The following is a 22,422-nucleotide window of genomic DNA, read 5'->3' on the forward strand; positions in this document are numbered from 1 at the left end:
CTCAGGATTCAATGCAATTACTTAGAGAATATAATCAAAAATAAAGAAACAAATAAAGATATACAAGACCCAAACTGTAAACATGCAATATTAGGGGGGGGGGGTTAGCCCTTAGTAAGAATCTTCACCAACAAGTAAAGCTAATGCTCAGGTTATATAGGTTGATGAGTTTTCCTCTGTGTAAAATTATCACAGAATTTCAAGGCACCACTGGCTTTAAACTTGGTACTAATTTACAAATTAAAATGCACAGTATATTTCCACACTGCCATCAATTTTAAAGGCTTGGGGGATGCTCATATTCTGTGAAGCAATGAAAAGAACAGCATGTACCTGTATGCAGCACCTTTCATTTAACATATACTCATTAGATATGGGTCAAAACTTTCTTGGTCAGGAAAATGAAGACAGAGGGCGGATGTGATGACTTGCCTTTGCTTTCATCAAATATTGTCGCCAAAGCAGCAGATTTTAATTAGAGTCTTGTTTATCTTCCCTCCATGCACTTTTCTTTGAACTGATATACTGCAAAGTTCTAGCATATTTCATAAGAAAAAATAACAAATTTCCTTATAAAGAAACAGTTGCATTTAAAGAACACCCACCTCAAGGGGAAAAAAAAACAGCAACTCTGCAGTATATTGCTTCTTGTTTGTCCCAGGGTGAAACTACATGATGCCTTAAACAAGTAGAATGAAGCTAAAGTATTTTTTTTTTATTCTAAAGCCGTGCTGTAGAATTGCATCCACCATCAGCTCCAGCATGGACAATGGTTACAAACTATGGGATTTGCAGTCCAAAAACGTCTGGAAAACATCTGATTTGCATCCAAGAAAATGATCAAATTCAAAAGATCTCACTTTTATCTAAAAAATAATTCACACTGTCTAGCTGCTTAAAATAAAAACAGAGAACTCAGTATTGAATTAAGCTTCCCCTTCCATGAAAATTCCATAGGACAGGATTCTTTTCAGATAAAAAAGGGAAGTCAAGTCTACCTCCCCCCCCCCCCCCACACACACACACATGCACATGCACATGCAATGTCAGCTAGATTACAGCGGAATACCATTAACTTTATAGTAAAAGTGACTTTAGATGCATACTAGATACTGTATGCAGTGTAACATGCAATTTGGCCTCCAGATTCTGAGCAAGATAGGAAGTAGGAAGTGATGTCCCCAACATGTAGTCAACATGTACTGGAAGTAGCAGAAAAAAACTCACATGGATCTTTCTAGCTTCTAAAAAATGTAAAACATGGGGTGGCCACATCATCCCTTTTAAAATTTATCTATCTATAGGTTTAAAACAGATATGTCTATCTGTCCAAATAAGCAAGCTCTTCTTAACTGGAAATATTAAGAAACAAATACAGAAATGCATGTATGGAAAATTTGTGCTGTGGTGCCACTAAACACATTTCTCTCTTCTTTCCTCTAACCTTTATGTATAGATGTAGGTCATTTAAGTAGGACAATGTTTTTGCAGAAATGTTTTGCACTCAATAGAAGATCCACACTCTTTAGCATAGCCCGATGACTTAATGGAGCAGAAATGACAGGTGGTCTCATATTATGTAGGGTGTGAATTGTGCAGCAGCAGGAGAAGGGACACAGAGGAATAGTTGGCAAGAACGGTGGCATCCACAAAGAGAAATGACCCCTCTGTGATTTTCGTGAGCAGATGCAGGGCAAACAGAACCCTGTTTCTGCATGAATGCAAACTTCTAGTACCAACCCATCCTACTCTCCAAACGACAGAAGTTTTATTTGGTTCTGAGACAGCAAAACATGGCATCTTGCTGAGCAGGAGAGTCCCACCAGACTCTCCACTTTATCCCTTGATTCTTTAAAAATTCAAGAAGATGCTTGCAGTCTGTCTGGATCCTGAAATAGTGTCTTCCACTGGAGACCAAGGATGCTGAATTACAACCAGTTGCAGTTCAGCCTCTCATGACTAAGTTTAAGAAAACAGCCAAGTGGATGTTTCTAGGCTTTGGAATGGTCCAGTTGTGGGTTAGAAAGAACCTTTCTTGCTCCCCTTTCATCAACAGGCAAAAACTGGTTTTATTTTTACAAAATTTTGATGTTTTTAAAAGAAAGGTTTACAAGAGACTGCTGCACTCTTTTACATTGCACTAGAAACTCATCATTTGAATTATTTTAATTGTGTATTTAAAATTGTTTTTAGTGTTGCCAATAATTTTAAATATATTTAAAGTGTATGCTTGAACTTTATTGTATTTGTTCTCATTTGAAAATTTCCTTGAGTTCTGATTGTGGGGGAAAGGCAGGATGTAAATAAAGACAAAGGGAGGGAAAAGAGGCAGTAGTGGTGAAAAGGAAGAGGAAGAAGGTGGGGATGCTATGGCTACAACCATTTTATGTAACTTTATCGTGGGGGGATGTTGACTGTGCAAGAAAAGGATCAAGTCTCCTTAAGAGGGATAAATTAACACATTCATCTCAATACTTTGATAAGGTCACTCAAAGGTGTCAGATTCGTTTTTGTATGATAAGCTTGTAATGAATCTCTAAGAAAATGCACATTAAAGATATTAAAAACCTCATAGTGACCACTAAGTACATAAAGATAGCCATACTAAATCACACTAAAGGCTGACTTAATTCCACAGCTGATGCCTATGGAAATCTCATAATTAGGACCCCTGTGCTAATGTTCCCCAATACCTGGTATTTAAAAGTATATGGACCCCCAATAAAAACACTCGGTAATATACAGCCTCAATGTGATCTAGTCATTAATGGCCTCAATTTCAAGAAGCAACAGATGTGGAGGATCTGGGGTCTGGCATTGAGGAAACCAAGCAGTGCCTACAAAGCTGAGTTGGAGTAGGATGGGTGGGTGGGGAGCTGTCAAAGGACTGCAGATGAATAGCTTACTCAGTCAAAACAGATAAGCAGCACTACAGTTACCATCCTCTAAATGTCAAAGATAGTATGATGGTCTATTTGCAGAAGTTTTTTTCTGATAAGTTCTAAAAAAAAAGGTTTCTTAACACATTATTTTCTACTCCAGGTCCATTTGTTTATATCTGTGTGGTGGTGATTATTTGTGTGAGAATGAGTCATGTATAAAAGTTTTTCAACATGGCTAAGCTTTGTTAACATTAGTACCTGCTTGTATCTAAAAATATAGCAAAGCATTCTCCATTTGGAAGAATGTAAGCATGGCTGGCTATGCAACTTTTAACTTAAAAGAAATATTAATCCTAGAAAGCGTAATCAGGTTAACAAGGCATCCAATGTAATTCAACTTGCATTTCACATTTTGCTTTATTGCCTTTGAACACAAAACAGTGACACAGTAGCATGACAGCCAAGCACTGCTTTCAAAAATACATTGCAGCCTTTCTTTTATAAAAGCACTGATATTTCATTCTGCATTCAATGAGAAATTCCCTGAATTAGATTAACTACTGACTAAAATAATCTGATCACAGTTGGAACACCGAGGCTTGATGACACACTAAATAAAAATCTCAGCCTCAGTCTTAAACAGCACACACAGAACACACCAACTGGTAGAGGATTATGCTTCTTCTACAAACAAATCCATACTACACAAGCTGATAGACCACACACAAGTAAACATAAAGGTAAAGGTGAAGTGCATCTCCAACAGGATAAGAAAAACAAATTATTTAGTGAGCATCATATAATACAGTATACTACTTAAAAGAAAAGGATTTATTAGGAAATTACCCTTTTCTTTGAGTTTGTATCTGATACAAAGTTCTGCTAACAACTTTTGAAAAATGAATTAGAATTCTGTCTTTGTTTTCTCTTTTTGAATCAAGGCATACAAGATGCAGTTCAAGTCATTAACAATTTTATAAACAGATTTTACAGAGAACAGCTAGTTCACAGGGCCTGATCAGCATAAGAAGCCTAGATATGGGAGTTGGTGGGGTGGCAGACAGGCCTTGATTGTTTGCCTCCTTTTTCCTGTGGTCATGGCCAAGATTGGGATTCCACCCATGTTTTATGTGCATTTAAAAAAAGGTTTTGATTGGTGTAGATTGGAGCATTTCTCTTTCCAGTGCAACCAACTGGTGTTAGGAAGAATAATGTGGATTGGAGCAACTTATATCTGCCATACCAGAATTCTGGCACTTACGGTAACTCCTTGCCACATACAATTCATTTTTGTTAATTTTAAAGACCTGTTCAATACCTTCATTCTTTCCTCCTGTTTTCCCATTCCTTTTCTCTTGAATGGCATCTACATTAGACTGTAAGCATGGTAGTAGGGATTACTAATAAATAGGGTCTGTCCTACAAGCTTTTTTGTTTACATGGCAGTGTAAAAATATAAACAAATATATACAACAGGCCAACAGATTATGTGAAAGATCTGTTCCAGGACACTTTGTGTAAAACACTTTTGAATATAATCTAGACCTCTATTTTTCTTACCTGAAATGAATGTTTTGGGATCCAGCCAAATCATACCATAAAATCATGCTAGAGGACCTAGCAATGCTTAGAAAAGTGTCCTCTAGGCCTCCAGCATGATTCTATGGTAAAATTCTGGCAGATGGTGATCACAGAATCACATGGGTGGCCTGGAGAGAACTAGGTCCTCCAGCATGATTCTATAGTATTCAAAGCTCTTCGCATATAACTGAAAATGCATTTAATGAGCTTGTATAATAAGTGGCCTGCTGTCTGTAGACTGCTCACTATATGAAAACTTTTGAATCACAACTTGTCTTGTTTGGCCCAAGACTTGCCAAACTGCAATTTGTATAAAGACAATTATGAGAAGAAATAGCAAAGAGATATAAATCCATTTGCACTTTGTAGATGTTAGAACAGATGATTTCCTAAATTAGATAAATTGTCTAAAGAACTACACAAATTTAGATACAGACGACTTTGTAATGGCTGGCGGTTATGAGAGTTTGATTTAGAGTTGGGGGAGATGTAGTCCTCCACAACTGGATTATTAATCCCAGTATTCAGGGATGATGGCAGTTGAAGTTTAAAAACATCAGAGGGCCACATAGTTTCCAAATGATATAGATGGAGGTCATATTGTGGACCTGCCCCTGTGGCTATCATGGCCTTGTTACTGTAAAGGAATTCCAAATGATAGAGTGGTTGATAGTGAAGGTATGTTTTAAATGTTTTAATGTATTTTATCATTCTATTTTAAAATGTTTATTTTAATGGTATATTGTTTTATGGCACTGAATATTTGCCTACGCGTAAAGCCGCCTTGTGTACCCTCCAGGGTAGAGAAAGGCGGGATATAAATATCATAAATAACAAATAAATAAATGAGAGTAAGACCTCACACATAGCTCTTCAGATATAAGTGCCCAATATGTGCTGTTGGAACATCACCAAGGCAGCAAAGCATAAAAATAATGTGTAAAAGGGTGTATGCCAAAACTGTTGAAAGTACATAGATATGGCTCATTGGAAATAACACACATGCACCGTAGGAAGTAACATATTCACATGATTGAGATCAGAAACCTTAATCCATGAAGAAGATGTAATAACCAACAAGACCATTTCACAATGCTTTTCAATTTTAAATGCTGAACATTGCCAAAGATGAGCAGCTCTGTACAAATGACAGACCTTATAAACCAAAATGGTTTAGAAAAAGGGAGTGTAAGCTCACCACTTCTTCATGCCTGCATTTTCTTACATTGATTCCATTAATCTGTTAAAAGAGGAAATAACAAAAATATTTTGAGTAAAATCAAGACTACTAAATGTTAGGCTCAGCAAAATAACAAGAAAAAAAAATCTGATACCAGAAAATAGTTTTGCCTACCTGCAGAATTGCATCTCCTATGAACAGCAAGCCTGAGAGTTCCGCTGAGAGAGAGAATAAAAAGATGGAAAATATGTTTTGCAATTTAACCTTTTCTATATTTCCTTCCTAATATCTGTTTAGCAAGAAATGAATGAATCAATGAGAAAGACTTAGTAAGTTTCCCTACATTTATATTTTCTTGAAATATTAAAAGCATATTGTGAAACTTGATTTATGCTCTTTTTAAAAAAATTCAACAAACTTCCAAGCTATAAAATAAAGAATAATAGCTTGATATCTCTCATTTGCAGATACAGACTTCAGTCCCATTGTTGGCCCTAACCAACAACAGACCCATTTAATCAATGTAGTAAGTCAACATGTAGAAATATACACCCCTTTGATTCAGTGACACTTCTACTAGACTAAGGCCATAGAGCCTAATCTTAATCCTGTAAAAGGTTTTTAAAGGAGGGCCTGAATATATACTCAGTTTTATTGTTGTTGTTGTTATTGTCCAGTTTCTGGCCCATTTTCATCTTTACTTGCATGTTTGTTTGTTTTTTAAAAAAAATCCACATGAAAACAAATATTTGCATTTTTAAAGGATGTATAAACCCTTGGGAGAAATCTTAAATACATTTCTGTCTCAAAATCTGAATGTCTTTTGATACTTTCAAAAAGCCCAAAGTGATACAACATTGTAAGAAATTCAAATTCTGATTGATAACCTTGATGATGACCAAACAGTTCTACTTTCATTATCTGCACACAAATAGTCACCACAATTTTACCCAACAGCAACAAAACTACCAGAGTGACTAGGGGCGCATCCAGACAGTCCCTAAGAATCTAGAGTTCCCACTTCTTCAAGAAGGGCATCCAGATGATGTCCCACAGAAAAACGATTGCACTCGGCACAAAGGAGGAAAAATCTCCTTTGTGCCAAGATTATTTGTTAGTGGGTTCGATGCTCACTTTCCTGAAAGGCACGGGTTGAACACACTATTTCTGCTGTCTGGACTGTTCCCTCAGAATTTTTGAATTTCTGAGGGGGTAGTCCAGACAGCCGCCTTGCATTTTTCTGGGCAAAATCAGGCCAGAAAATGACGATGGCACCATCCCCTTCCCCAAAACCCCCTCAAAAAGCTTTTTAAAAGTAGAAATAACTTACTAGCTTCCATTAGGCTTGGAGTACAGTTCCTGGGATGTACCATTACATGCGAGAAAGTGAGGGGGGAGGAGTGATTTGGCCCCCCTCGCTTTCTCATGTGTAGTGGTACATCCTGGGAACTGTGCTCCGAGGCCTAATGGAGGCTGATAGGTTATTTTTATTTTTTCCATGTTTTTAAGGGGTTTTGGGAAGGGGTGGGGGCTGTCTTCCTGTCCTCCTGAAAGGTTCTGGGAGGGTACCTGGACACCCATGCTTTCTACAGCGTGTGTGGACTAGAACCTGGGAACATACGCATTTTTAAATGTGATTGTTCCTGGTTTGTACTGCTGTCTGGTACTGCCCTTAAATAGCCCCTCCCCTTTAAGATTGCCTTTGCCAAAAGTCATACAATATAAGAGATGCAAAAAAGAGGAAGAAAGGATGGATAGGAAACTCCTGCTACTCAAATATAATAGGCCATATTTTTAATCACCTCAAAAGAAATATATGGAATTATTTGTATGTAATCTGTTGAACAATATTTGTTGTGTACTGCCAAGCCATTTCCAGGTTATGGAAACTTTAAGGCAAACCTCTCATGGGGTTTACTTGGCAAGATATGTTCACAGGAGTTTGCCATTGCCTTCCTCTGAGGCTGAGGGAGTGCGGCTTGCTCAGGGTCATCCAGTGGGCTTCCATGGCTGAATGGAGATTCAAAATGGTTTCTCAAAATCAACACACAAACTACTATGCCATGCTGGCAGATAATTTGACACAAAAACTTACCTCGTTGCTCTTTGGAAATTTTGGAAACCACCACTGGAATATTATGTTCAGCTCCTCCCTAAAAGATTTAAATATCATATTTTATTGAACCTATGGTAAACCTATAATTATTAATACATTTATTTCAAGTTTAAATAATTCAGGAGATTGGGAAATGGTCTTTTTTACCATTACATTTCATAGTAAGCATAAAAATGCTATCAGATCTATTGTTATGAAGCACACCGGCAGCATCAGCAAAGCAGCCTGGGGACAGAACAATGAGAAAACATTGACAAAAGACTGCATACTGACTGCGGGTTACCCCAGATTTTCCACAGATCACCGTATCGAGGCTAAATTATCAAAATAAAAATGGGCACAGTTCTGAAACAGTGGCCATGCTGTGATGGTTTTCTTGTCACGCTGACAAGGAACAAATAAATAAAAGCACATAGAAGACAATAATACATTAAAGAGAATTTGAGGGTTTTCTTGGTTTCCCTCAGTTCTCTTTTCCCATTCTTACATCCACAAAAGTCCATAAGAAAATGAATAGGAATCTGTTACAAAAGAAGTGGGGGAATCAAAGGTAGGACACAACAGGTGCTTCATAAAGGGGGGAAATGAATGGAAAACAAAATAAGGTCATGCCACAGTAGATCTTTCTAAAACCATACATTTGTACTTTTGCCCATCCCTTTTATAAAAAAAAAAACCCAACTTCTTTGGTAGCATCTATGTATCAGTGTACAGCAGAAACAGATTTAATTTTTTAGGCTTGTTTGCCCTTTTTAAAAGGAAAATTGCACTATGTAATCCACATTGTCACTTTATGTATTAGAAAATGCATCTTTTGATGGCTTGTTCATATTCAACATCACTACGTATCACCTTCACAGGTGGCTGTTACAAAAACCCACCAGTGAAAACATGGAAGGCATACTTAAACACCACCTTTTGATGTGTACAGGCAATATTTTTTCAATATTTGTTTGTTTATTTATTTATTTGCTACATTTATATGCCGCCCTTCTCACCCCGAAGGGGACTCAGAGCGGCTTACAAATTAAATTTACATACAATATTATATTAGTATAGTACAATACTGGTAACAAATTACTATATTGTACTGCATCAACATATTGTAATATTATTAGTAATATTACATGTAATATTACATGTTGTTAGAGGGTTTTTTTTCATTTCTATATTTTTGGAAACAAAACTATGCCAAGGGGACCAACACACAAACACAGACGTCATAATGAAAGCTAGATATTTCACAGTTTTTATAATAGAATCTAGTTGTGTAATTCAGTGTGATGGATACGGCCTACTCCTAGAATAAACCAGTTTTGTTTGGTAACAGCATATCTGGAAGTTGGATGTTATCTGAATGAACAAAAGGCCTTTGATACTTAATTTTTTGTTGGACTGATCTATCTGCTCATTTTATAATAGCTCCATTTCTGAGGTGTTGCCAATGTTATTTTGCACTTTATTGTCCATTTCAATTGTGAAATATTTTTCCCATTTCGGCACATTCTGTACTGGGTTTTATGAATTAGTCTCCTGTTTTAATATTGTATGTTTTTTATGTCGATTTTATCAATTGTTTATTGATAATTGATGTTTTATTGGTATAATTGTTTTATTGCTGTATCATTGATAATTGATTGTTTTATCGGGCTAGGCCCCATGTAAGCCGCCCTGAGTCCCTTCGGGGAGATGGGGCGGGGTATAAAAATAAAATTATTATTATTATTATTATAATGAACAGTGGTTGCAAAAACACCTTCCTGACATGTACCACAACTTTACTTTTGAGATCCTAGACACACAAAATCTGAGAAACTGGTTTCTGCTAAACCAATCCTGAACCAACTTAAGTGGTCAGTGTAGATGAGCCCCATGAAATCTCATTACATGGAATTTGTGTATGCAGATGTAGGTATTCCAAATTCTGAACAAAATTGAAAACCCAAACACTTCTGATCCCAAGTATTTTGGATAAAACACAATCTGTACTGCATTATATTTGATGATTCTTAAAATAAATCAAAAGATGGTTTAGAATTCTAAACTAAAGCCATGACCATTGATTTAAGACTTGTCCAGGCTGCTAGACAGAAGGATTCACAAGTCATTTAAATAGACAAGAAGAATTTAGAAATATGAGTACAATTTTTGGCTTTTCCCAAAATAACTATTCCCTTGTATTTATAGAGTAGTGGGCTCCTCAGCTAGAATAGTAGTATTAATTTTAATTTTTGCCAGTGTCTCATAACTTTGAACCTTCTTAAGCAGTATTCCAAAAACACTGCCATTTTCAAAGCTTAAAAATTAGAAGATAATATATTTTCTTCAGTAGGTTAACATAATTTTCAGGCACCATTGGCATATCCTATTGGAGATTTCATGCAGGATTCATCTTAGGGTGAAGTCAACAAGGGGTTTAACAGCACAACACTTGAAAGATTGATGAATCCTATGTGGGTATTTCTGAAGAACGTCCATGAATGCCATTTTGTGGTCATGGAAAATATATATTTCTTTACTGTTACTCTATATGGAAAGATAATTTTGTTCAAAGAAAATATATCCACTGCTTTATGTAGTGTTTCAAAGATAAGTACAAGCTTTAAGATTCCTTTCTTCCTTCTTTATATTTCCTAGGTTTACCCCAGCTATGAAGAGAAGACAAATGTGGATTCTATCTGGTGATACTATAGTTTTTAACTCAGAACTTAATAAAAAAACTCATTGAGAACTCACAACACTGTGTTTCTGCCATGATAATTTAGCCTACATTAATAACTCCTTAAAATTAAAGTACAACTGTACAAAAGACTAGACCATACAGCTCTCTATCCTTTACATTATAAACACATAACTGTGTAAAGTACAAACTGGATCATAATGAAATTGTGCCTCTGTTTGTTCTCCTATTAATGGGAGATCAGAGGGAGTCTAAGTTTATTACAATTGTAAAAGTGCACAAATCCTTAATGAAATCTTTCAGGACTCCTTGAACGTGCAGGTAAGAATTCAGTCAAGCACCTTTTGATCTCAACCACATTTTCTAAAAGATAAAAGATTTTTCTGACACAGCATAAGAAACAATAGGAAAAGACACGCTACCTTTATGCTTAATCCAAATCCTCCTACCGTCTGTCTTCTAATAGTTACAGTTCTTTCCTATAAAAATAAACCAAATTCAGTATGGATGCAGATTAAATACTTCCTAGGCAAATATTCACAATTACAACTTGAATGGGCTTTTCATGGTCTAAGCACTTTGTCTTTATAATGGGCAGTTTATTCTCATACTGCATTGAATTCCAGCATTATGAGGAGGGAAAGAAAAGCAGCTATTTCTGTTTTTCTAATTGTAAAGTGACAAATTATAGCTGCAGCATCATCACAACAATGGAAAAGAAAAATACATTCAGTTAAATAAAAGAAGTGCAAGCATGAGTTGCTGAATATAAATGCTCAGTGCTATATAATTCCTCTTCTTTACAAACAAGCATACAGAAGGCCAAAGTATCTCATTTCTTAAAAACAACAAAGTATTCAATGTGCACAAGCCCCTCTCATTTGTTTCAGGGCATGATTCAAGTCCATCCTCATTTGTGTAAGTATTCTAAATTCTTTGGCCGGATCCAAACAAAAGCCATATCATTTCATGTAGACAACATGAACCTATCAGTACATAGAAAAATTTAGTATCTAATGTTTCTAAAGCTCAGATTCTACATAGTAATGTATTAATGTTCAACTTCAATGTTATTTTTTACATTAAGGACCTTCTATATCCAGAGGTAGGAAAGTAAAAATTTGCATTAGGAGATACAGTTAGATTATTTATAATTACTTCAAATATTGAGTGATGTGAGATAAATACTGAATAGTCATAGACAATATTAAACTGGACATCTAGCCAGCTGACATGCTATGAAAAGGTTCTCAGAATTGGAGTCACTTTTCTAACTGTATGCCTTGTAATGATGGCCATTGGGTTGGTATTTGTTTAAAAAGTTGAGTTATCATATCCATTTAGGAGTAACCATTGTTTTGAAAATGTAACACCAATAATAATTTTTATGCAAAGTATCTGCCTTTCACAGTTAAACAGAAACCATTGTTCCAGGATCCAATCTCATTTCTCAAAGAGATGAAGCAAAGTATTTGAAAGACGTCAACTCTAAAATTGCTGTGGCAAGAACAGTAAAGCTCATTGTCAGACTAATATGAATTATCTAATGGGTTTTCTTTTAGTCAGCATAATGCACAAACTAATAAAAAGAATATACCACTTGTTATTTTTTACAATAATATCCTGACAATATATGCTATAGCAATGCAGGGAAAATGAAAAATACTATGTAGGCATAGATATTATTTAAACACCAACAAGAATAGAGGCAATTGATGTTCTAGAATCTCAAATTCAAATATGACCGATAATATGGAGGAGCTGTCATTGAATAAAACTAATAACTTCCTTTGATTTTCCTTTAGTAGAGTTAATGAAGCATAATCCTTGAACAGTTTTCTAAGGCAAATACAAACAACACAGCCACAGCAGGGTGTTCTGAGACAAACAGTTCCAGGACATCTCTATTTTCTGCTATGGCATCCTACAAAACATATTCTTGACACTGGAAATAATTTGCCATTGTGTAGTGGATAACAGAAATGCCACTATTATTATTCTACCAATATCAATTACTGCCCATTATATGGAGAATGGCAGAATGCCACCAGTTATCAATATTTCATGTGCTAGTTTTTGAAGCCTAGCATGTTAAAGGAAAGTTACATTCTTTACTTCAGACATTCCTTATCGGATAATCTATTTATTCAGAATTTATACTTCTATTGATTTTAAGCGAACAATATTTATTTATTTTACATCTAATGAGACAAGCCCCAATTTTGTCATATACTCTTGGTCCTAAAGCCAATGTAATACTTGTGGTTGGAAAATTCCCATGTAATTGCACAGTATTACAAAACTGTAGAAGCAGTTGTGCAAAGCACTTGCAAGTCAGCTTCTGAAAAACATGTAACCAATTGCATTATGTCTTTGGCTAACCACTTAGGTGAACAGTTGTGAAAAGCAGTTGCATAAGAGGCTGCAAATTAGGTTGTATAACCTGTGATGAAAGAGGTGGTGCAATCAGTTGCACAATTACTTTGATCAGCCACTTATGCAATAAAAACTGTATTACGCTAACTTTGAAATCCTGGAACTGCTACCATATGTGACCATAAGTCTAACAATGTATCTGGATACAAGATTCGATATACTGCATATGGTTGTTTGCATTTTTTAAAATCTTCAGTTATAACATTAAATATGTCATTTTAGTTTTTTCATAAAGCTAAAAAAGAAACCATTTTCCAATTATTCTATAAAGGTGGCAGTCTTTTCTCTGACTTAAGGCTATATGATTCAGACTTCACTTTGGTCCGGCCCCTGCTGTTAGCTCAGGCTACAAGTCTTCTGTCACTGTGAACTGGATACCCTATACAAGGCCATCTGATGTCTGGTACTAAGTGGGCATGAAGGATTATGATTGGTCTCTGCTAAGATTAGCATATTAGAATTTGGAGATCCCATAACAGGAAAAATGTTCACTCACCAAACCCAGAAGATTCATCCAGAACTGAAACATTTTTGCTCAACACTCAATAAGGCCACTTTGTGCTTTAGTATCTCTTCAATTGTTTTCAAAGAATGTTCTCAATAAATACACTGTAGCTGACCTCTGACCTGTTTTACTGTCTACAATCCTCTTGAATAGCAGAGGGCAGTATGAGATCCACGAGTCCAGGGAGAAAGTAGAATAATTGTTTCAATAGCCCTTCTCATCCCTTCACTCCAAAATAATACCATGCTTTGGGCAAGAGTGCAGTGAAGAAGGTGTTGATCGCAGTTTGGAGAGATAAAGAAATGAAAGTATGCTCACAGTTGAAGTGCACCCTCTTTTTCATTAACTGGCAGAACAAAACAGTCATACATCCACCACCTCAATTGCTTTCCCCAAACTGCCTTGCCATCAGTAAGCAACAGCAGTGATGGCCCTCTTGGGTTTGACAGCTATAGGGATGGAAGGTTTTAGAAGGAATGCAAAGGGATAGAGAATACCTCTCTGTACCCTGATATGGCATTCTTATACCAGTGTATATTACTAATAGGATGTTACTGATAGAATGTTGAGGATCTGTGATTGTTCAGGGCTACTGGATGAAGTCATCATCATGTATTTTGAAATTAGTAACAGTTGAGAATAGTTCCAAGTATCCTTGATCCATAAGCACTGAGCTTTGAAGAGTTGCCATGTATGTACTATGTGAATGTTCCCCTGATAATGTACTGCAGATTACCACATTTTTATTTCCACTGTAATGAAATAACACCAGGATGTTCCACATAGCTCTACAGTATTTCACAGCTTCTATGTAGGCCTGACTACACTGCTTGGGGATGTCAGGAAAATCTTTGATTGAGACAGCCTGACAAGGATGTGGCAACCCTTACCTCTCATATAAGACTGAGGCACCATGTGGCATCATATATTATATTATTTTATTTTATTGGTAGTGTTTCCTGAAATTTGTGCAGAAGTATCAGTTCCAAGCTACATTTTTAATAGTGAACAAAACAAAAGCATACTTATTGCAGTTCTTACTTTTGCACATTTGCACAAAAAAGTCATGGAAATGCCCTCTCAAACAAAGCAAAGTAAAAATTTAAAATTTCTTACAGTAAGGACATGAGGAGGTATCAGATCATGATTTATATGCCCAGCACTAACTCAAACAATTTTTATAGCTGCTGTATATTTCTACATCCCCCATGAAAGGCAAATATTAATTTGGAAAGTTTAGCATGTATAATATTATCAGTCATGAAGCCACTGGAGAAAATGATACTTACACCAGAATAAAAAGGTTCTCCAGATACACAGATCACGTCTTGTTCTTGAATTGTCAAAATATCTTTGGCTAAGTGCAGCCGCACTTTGAAAGGCTCCTGGTTACCATCCTGCAGCAAACAAATCCCTGTCTTTGTCTTCAAAAAGAGAAAAGGGGTTTTTTTTAGAATCCAAGCTACATTATAAAAGTTAATGTTATAAGAATGCATACATTCGCACATTTTCTAGCTTTAAACTAGGATATTCAGTAAAGATACTAATACAATCCAGTCAGATTAGAAGCTTGTCAACTCAAATATTTACTATAATCAGAAATAAGAAAACAATTACATGCCAAAAGTGATTACTAGTTACATATTAGTGAATCACAGATGGTTCATTTAGTAAAATCTACTTATTAATCTGGTCTCTTTATACAAATTTATTTATTTATTTACAACATTTATACCCCGCCCTTCTCACCCGAGGGGACTCAGGGCGGCAAGTAATATGCAACCGCTACTAACTATCTATGACTGCTTTTAACATAATCATAATTCCAAAAATAAGTATCTCCCTACAATATCATGTCTTTCAGTAATCAGTGCAACAATACACACAGTTCAACCTTGGATGCTACTTAATACAGTGTGTCACCCGGGAAGCATGCATTAAGCTTATAACTTCTGTTTAATCTAATTAGAAGTGTTAGGATTGCTCATGAGCCAGGAGCTTAACTCGGATCATAGCGGAGCATGGAAACCCCATGAAGGATTCCAATCATCCTGCTTTATGATTATAATCCAATAGCTCCTCATGCAGAGAGAAATTCATTTCAAGTGCATTTGAGATCACAGCCTGTGTCAGTGGATTAATTAACTAAATCCAGCTGGTCAGTTTGGAAAGAAACATTCCGAACAAGGACAGAGGATGTATCCTGACAATGTGAAAGGCATGTTGTAGGTTATAGATTTCTGATTATCTCATAAAGTCAAAAATATTGTGCCCTTCTATTCTTAGCTTGTTTTCAAAATGGGCAATTTCCCTTCTATACTCTTTTGCTACTTAGTTACCCATTCATACTTGTCAACAGAGACAAGGTTTTTTTGCCCTTGGTGCTGCATCTTAGACATTCCCTACTCCACACTGTCCAACATCATTCCTTCAGTTTTTCCTTAAACTTATTGCTATTCCTGAACAGCACAATCCCATGTGTCAATGCATTTGTGCCATCCATATATAGAATGTGCCAATCAGTCCTCACATTCTAGCCCATGTTATTAACTGCTTTTATACTGTTTTATTTGATTTTGTTTAAAATAGCTAATTAGCTGCATTGAGTCCCATTATCAGGAGAAAGGTAAAATATGAATAAAAAATAACTACTACTACTATTGCTGCTAATAGTTTTGAAATGCAACTCCAGGAAGAAGGAAGAGGAGTTTTAATACTCTAACTAGAACAAAGGTCGCACTTCCCCCCCCCCCCCCCCCAAAGGTCGTACTTTTGGGATTCAGAATCCCATGTTGGTTGAGAGATTCTGTTTGTTGCAGTCCAAAAGCATAATGTTACCAAGATCCAAATTAGAAGAGTTACAAGGAGAAACACAGATGGAGTTATTAATAGGAACCTGTTATTTTCTCAAGACAAAAGTTAGGAATATAAGCAATAGGAAACTTCTCCCTGTAGTTGCAATTGACTAGTTCTTCAGCCATTCAAGGCAAGCATGACTCTCACTTAGCCTCAGAAATTTTCTGTTTGAATATCCAGCTCCTGAATGGCAGACACTCTACCAATACTGGAATGTTATGGCTATCCTCTGGCAAGTCATTTCTTTGATGACGCAAGTGAGGCAGATAATGCTTCACAGCATAGAACATTGCATCAAAATTGCTTCAGGTTTCTGATTTATAAAATAAGGACATCTCCAGAGGGTGAAATCTGAGATATGGAGCAGGGAAGAGGGAAAAAAATCTAAAAGGGCTGTGGACAACTTATTTATTATTCTACTATCTAACCTCAACCCAACAAGGTCAGTGGGAATAAGAATAGGGTTTCAGGGATGATCCATATTGATCCACACCAAGGGGCCTCCCAATGGTTTCCAATTAATTTGAGAGCAGCCTAAGGTAAAATTATTTTTGAGGAATGTTAAATAGTTTATATAGCAATTTTGCTTTACTTGACTGCACACTTCTGACTTGGCTGATTACGCTATAAAATCTCTGGAGAAGCTTTATGAAGAGCGCTGGGAGGAAGAATTAAGCAGCATGTAACCATACAGTAGACATAATTAAGCATCACGATGAAATTAAAATAGAAGCCAGTACTGTGATGCACATGGGCAGAATCTATTCACAGTTCGAACAAGAAAGTCAAGTATGGGGGGAGAAGGAAGGGAAAAACCCAGCTATTCACTGAGTGACTGATTGCACATGTGCAGAAAAATCTAATTTGCATGGAAAGCACTTTAAAGTGTAATGAGGTCCTGGTAGCCTTTGCCTTGCTATCCAGCAGCTACTGCTGCACAATATCTCTTTAAATTAAATCCCCAGTTAAATTACATCCCTTCCTGTCCCACTTGAAAGCAGCATTGATATGCATAAATAGGGCAGCCTTTAGAGCTGAATAAAAGGCAAACTTTTTTCATAGCCAATAAAGCCAAGCAAACACATGCTTGTCTGAAATCTGTCCTGTTTAGTATTTTGATTTATATGTTATTTGCCACCATCATCAGCTTCTGAAAAGCTCATAGATGAAAAGGGGGCTAAGGTTGCCCAGATTTCCAGTAAATAATCTGTTCCAACGGAGAGGTGTCTGGAGCAGCACAACCCAGAACTTGGCTCTCTGTCTGCACTCCACAGCAGCTGCTTTATTCAATTTGCAAAATGCCATTTACACACATATACCCTGTGAGCTCACTGCCATCTTACAGGAGCGATTTTTGTTGTGAAATTAATGGATGGAAGGGAAAACCGATTGTTTGATCTCCTGCGTATAGGATGGCAAAACTGAAAAATAAAAAGAAGGGCAGATTCAGAGCATCTTTATTCTTAAAAGTTTGCTGTAATTCAAGAGGGAGGGGAATTATGTCATCACCTTATTTTTTAAATGCATAATACACTTAAAACAAATCAAATGCACTCAAAAAACAAGGGGGAAAATGAAACCAATCCAGATCAAAACCCCTATCTACAGCAATCTGGCTTTACAAAAAACTTCTTGAATGAAAAAATCTTTCTCTGCCATTAGAAACACAACAAAGAGGGAGTCAGCCTAGCCTCTTTTAGTCAAGAGTTCCAATAAAGCCTACAAACGGCCACTGAGAAAACTTCTCTCTTATCTCCAGCTCTGAAGAGAAACCACTCACTTGAAAATATGAAAACTCAAGCAGGCTTATATAGGGGGAATAGAGTTATCCCAAGTTATAAGCCTATACAAGCTGAATCAAGCATGAAACACATTATCACAGTGATGCCAGTTGAAATTGGCATTACAGCCAGCCCTCCACATTCGCTGGGGTTAGGGGTGAAAGACTCCCATGAATCTGCAGGTGTGGAAGGCTGACCGTACTCTACTTTAGGCTGGGTATTATTTATTATGAACTCCATTTAAGTTGTTTTGTTTTTTTATATATCTACCACCTCCTGGCTAACAATTTACTGTTTAGGTACATAGAACCAGCAATCAACAGGTAGAAAAACAACACAGATTGGAAAACTTTCATGGTCCGGCCACCCACAATGGAAGAGCATAACAGAGAGCAGCATGTACATATGTGCACACAAACAAATTTTCACAGTATGTTTTTCACTTGTAAATCATAACTAGAGAAAAAATATTGCATGTCTGAACCTGTGCTAAAGTCCACCTTTGTGTGATATTTGGCTGTATGGCACACTTGGTATATGTGGCCTTAGAAAACATTCCTCATAAATCAAATCATCCAGATTAAATGGCTCTTTTTTGCCTTCTTTAAAACAACTCAAGTCATCTTTCTTATACTTATGGTCAAGATATAAACAACAGAATAATCAAAGACATGTGGGTTTTTTATGCTGAAAAATTGTCCTTACCTCTTCACATGCAGTTCTGAAATCCATGTGCTATGGCACCAAGAGATGGGTGTCTAAGGGAGGAAAATTGTTTTTTTTTAATTGCAACAAGAATGACTGGCTATTAAATATTAAAATGAAACATATAGATCTGCATACTGAAATAGGCAAGCTGGGGGCTACCCAGAAATCAATGGATGCAATTTCCAGCAGGAGTTTTTATTATCTATTTATACTGATTTATATCCCACTTTATATCTTTCAGAGGAGACTCAAAGCAACTTGACATAAAAGCATTAGCATACAATTTAAAATATACAAATATGCAAACATTAAAACAGAATTAGATATAAACAATATTTTAAAATCACAAACTCCATTAAAACAAAAATTGTGGCCAGCATAGCTTGTAATGATGGAAGCTGAGAGTCACAGTCTGAAAAAAATATATATATAGGGCCACAAGTTGACCATCCCTATTGGAAAAAGATGCAATTATAAAGAACTTAAAACACCATGTTGGCCCATTGAAAGGAAAGAGGGCGATAACGCTGGGTCCTTCCACACAGTACTTATAATTTGGGAGAGAATGGGTTGAAAAGGGGACAGACAGATGACTGTGCTAAATGCATGCTCAATCGCAGCAATGGAGGGAAAACCCATTTCAAAAAGGTCCTCCTTTATCCTCGTTCTGGGTGAAAATAGTGAATTCTCCCATGACTGTGTGGCCCTGCAGTCAGAAAGTTAGGGATTTCCCTCTTTAACTCCTGTGGAGACTGCTTCCCACCCATGCTGGTTTTAAAAAGCCTGACTCAGCTGATTTCCAGATGTTTTCAAGAGAGCAGAAACGGAGAGCCATTAGGAGTTTCTGAAAGTGTTTATTTTAGACTTAATAATATTAAATATATTGTGAATAAGCAATTGGGGAAAGAGGGAAATCTGGAGGCATTTTTTAAAAATCCCACCATAATGCGCATATAGGAATCGCTCCATATTTGTATTAGGATAGTCGCATGCGTGCATATGCGGATGAGTGCATAATTGAATGATTTCAAAAAATGTTGCTGGATGTCCCCCATCTGGACTCCATTTTATCCCAAGACACAGAATGGCTGTGAGGATGGCAACGGAAGAAAGTCTGGCACCGGCAGGTCTGTGTGGGGACCTGTTCTGAGGTCCCGGGTTTGTTTATCCTCCCTTTAAAATCCACATTTTGGTGCTGCCTGGAAGCACCCTCCATTGTATGATGGTAACCAGTTGAATTCAATACAATGGAAAATGTACTCTTTTTCAAGTATCTCCCAACACACGATGCCACTCTAATCCACAATTTCTTGGTTCTGAATCAAAATATTTATATTTCCTAAATGTCAGTTTAAAGGCAAGTAAAGGGAAAGACAAATGTCTGTGGAAAATATTCAAGTTTGAAGACGTAGAGTAAAAAGGCTGTGCTAAACATTTTACAGACATTTAAACAGACTTAGTACATTCAAAATAGCACTGGGAAGCTAGGGTAAGTACAAGGGAAGGGGAAAAACAACCTGGTAAGATGAAGAAACACTCCTGAACAAGAAAGAATAAGATACAGCATATGAGTTGTATGTGTTGTCTGAGGATGCCTGCCATAGATGTGGGCGAAACGTCAGGAGAGAATACTTCTGGAACATGGCCACACAGCCCGAAAGACATACAATAACCATATGAGCTGTATTCATCATTCAGTCACTGGTAACAACTTTTCTTTGTTTTTAATTTATTACACTCTTCTACCTCTTCTCCTTCCACTTTGTAAGAAATGTTAAATTATGTTATGGAATGGGTGCTCTGAGTGAGGCAGTTCTTTGATGGCCTCCATGGATAAACATTAGGATTTAACTTTTTAGTATGGAGAGGGTGGGAGTCGAGGTTTTAAAGCCCTGGCTGTGCTCCTCTAGCCATCTTTCCACTCCTCTACCACCCCCAATTCCCAGTGCAGTATGAGTTTCACCTAGTTGCCTACTGGAGCTGTGCAGGAATCCCCCCTCTTCGGTGGGGAGTTGCCTACCCCATTATGTATCTGGGAGAATAGGGAATTGCCTCAGAGATGTCTTTGAATAGATTCCACTTGCAGGTTTTATTGGAGAAAATAAAAAAAAATCAGTGTACAGTTTGGTGCCGTTCAAGTAAAGTATTGGGTTCCAGGATAGTATCTTTGGGTTTTGGATTCTAGGAACTGGGAAGGAGCTTATCCTTGGGCCAGGCATGAGGGTTGGCTTGTACCGGGGGGGGGGGGGGGGGTCTTAGATCCACTTTCCAAAATGCATCCACCTGGAGTAAGGAATGCCAAAATAATGGATTGCTCTCAGGGGCAAGTATTTTTGCCTATGGGGAGACTGGGGAAGTTTTTTCTCAGACAGACACCTGCTCCAGGTAAGACCAAACCAAATTGCTATTCCTGTCTAGCATGTTTTCCAGGTTTTTATTTTAAATAGCTAATACATCAAATAAAGTGGTTTTTACTTCACCCAATCTCTTTTGTCTGACATCATTATTTCAGGGTTGGTCATTTAAATGAAAAAATGATATATTTTTCATTTAAAATGTTATTTATTGACAGTTTATTGATTTTAAAAATTATAGGGAGAAACCAATTACGAAAAAAACAGATTCACATAAGACATTGGATATGGATACAGCTGCAAGACCAGTCCTCCCAAGTTTGTATCTTTACAATAATATGAACAGGAGTTTGTATTAGAATGCCCAACTGTTCCAAAAGGAAGAGATGAACTTCATATAATAATAATAATAATAATAATAATAATAATAATAATAATAATAATAATAATTTTATTTCTTACCTGCCTTTCCTGGTGGCTTGAGGCAGGTTACAGAATAGTTAAAACACATACATATTGTAAAAATACCACAAATACACATATTAAAATGTAATTTTTATAAAAGATACACATTAAAACTTATTTCTATAAAATACATATTAAATACACAAAACAGAGATTAAACAAAGGACACAAGTTAAAAATTCATGCTTAAAAACTGGCTTGGTAGGTCTTTAGATAGTTGTTAAATTCTTTTAGTTGTTAAATTCATTTAGTTGTTGGAGCTCTTCCAACAGTCTTGGGGCAGCCGATGAAAAAGTTCTCTGGGTGATGGTCGCCACCAGTTGGGTTTTGGCAGGCTGGAGCAGATGCTCCTCAACTTCATATGACATAATGAAACAAGATCATCATGACCATTAGGTAGACAGATGGATAACTGCAGGTTTAGGTACTGAAATATGACAAATTCAAACTGGCAAACTCATACACTTAAAATAAAAACTTTTTTCCATTAAACTACTGGTAGCTTAAATAAGGATTCTTCCTGTTTAAAAAGAGAAGACTACAGAACACAGAATCTAGTTAGTTTTTCTAATATTTTTTCAACCAATATTTTCAGTCTTCTACCATTTGCTCTATCCCAGCATTAAAAATACAGCATCTCTGCTTACTGTTAGTTCTGTCGTAAAGGACAATTTATTGATAGTGCAAGAAAGAATGCACAAAAGTCTTTAAATACATATATTTTCCTATATAATCTTCCTCTTCTTTATTGTGTTATCATTAATGAATTCTGGATTTCGCAACATATGGTTCTCTGTGGATAACATTTGTTTATTGACAACTGAGTAACTAGAAAATTAAACATGCTAATCCATGAGTGAGGATTTTCCATATTTTTT

The 22,422-nt window shown here is 36.5% G+C and overlaps 1 protein-coding gene across 4 annotated transcripts in view; it reads right to left on the bottom strand.

The window, feature by feature from the left end:
• The window catches only part of sntg1 (syntrophin gamma 1), a 290,079-nt gene that overhangs the window by 115,232 nt on the left and 152,425 nt on the right, over nucleotides 1-22,422 (bottom strand). For 3 of the 4 annotated variants that reach the window (XM_008114859.3, XM_062980382.1, XM_062980381.1), the window contains 6 exons: nucleotides 18,723-18,775; nucleotides 14,670-14,804; nucleotides 10,862-10,918; nucleotides 7,739-7,796; nucleotides 5,818-5,861; nucleotides 5,662-5,703 (listed from right to left, as the gene is read on the bottom strand). In XM_008114859.3, the coding sequence (XP_008113066.1) occupies nucleotides 5,662-5,703; nucleotides 5,818-5,861; nucleotides 7,739-7,796; nucleotides 10,862-10,918; nucleotides 14,670-14,804; nucleotides 18,723-18,749 (363 nt within the window). In that variant the 5' untranslated portion in view covers nucleotides 18,750-18,775. The remainder of the gene's footprint in view (nucleotides 1-5,661; nucleotides 5,704-5,817; nucleotides 5,862-7,738; nucleotides 7,797-10,861; nucleotides 10,919-14,669; nucleotides 14,805-18,722; nucleotides 18,776-22,422) is intronic. The other variant, XM_008114861.3, reaches the window with a different exon arrangement.

The sequence above is a fragment of the Anolis carolinensis genome, chromosome 4 (genome assembly GCF_035594765.1).
Source record: "Anolis carolinensis isolate JA03-04 chromosome 4, rAnoCar3.1.pri, whole genome shotgun sequence".
Taxonomy (NCBI): domain Eukaryota; kingdom Metazoa; phylum Chordata; class Lepidosauria; order Squamata; family Dactyloidae; genus Anolis; species Anolis carolinensis.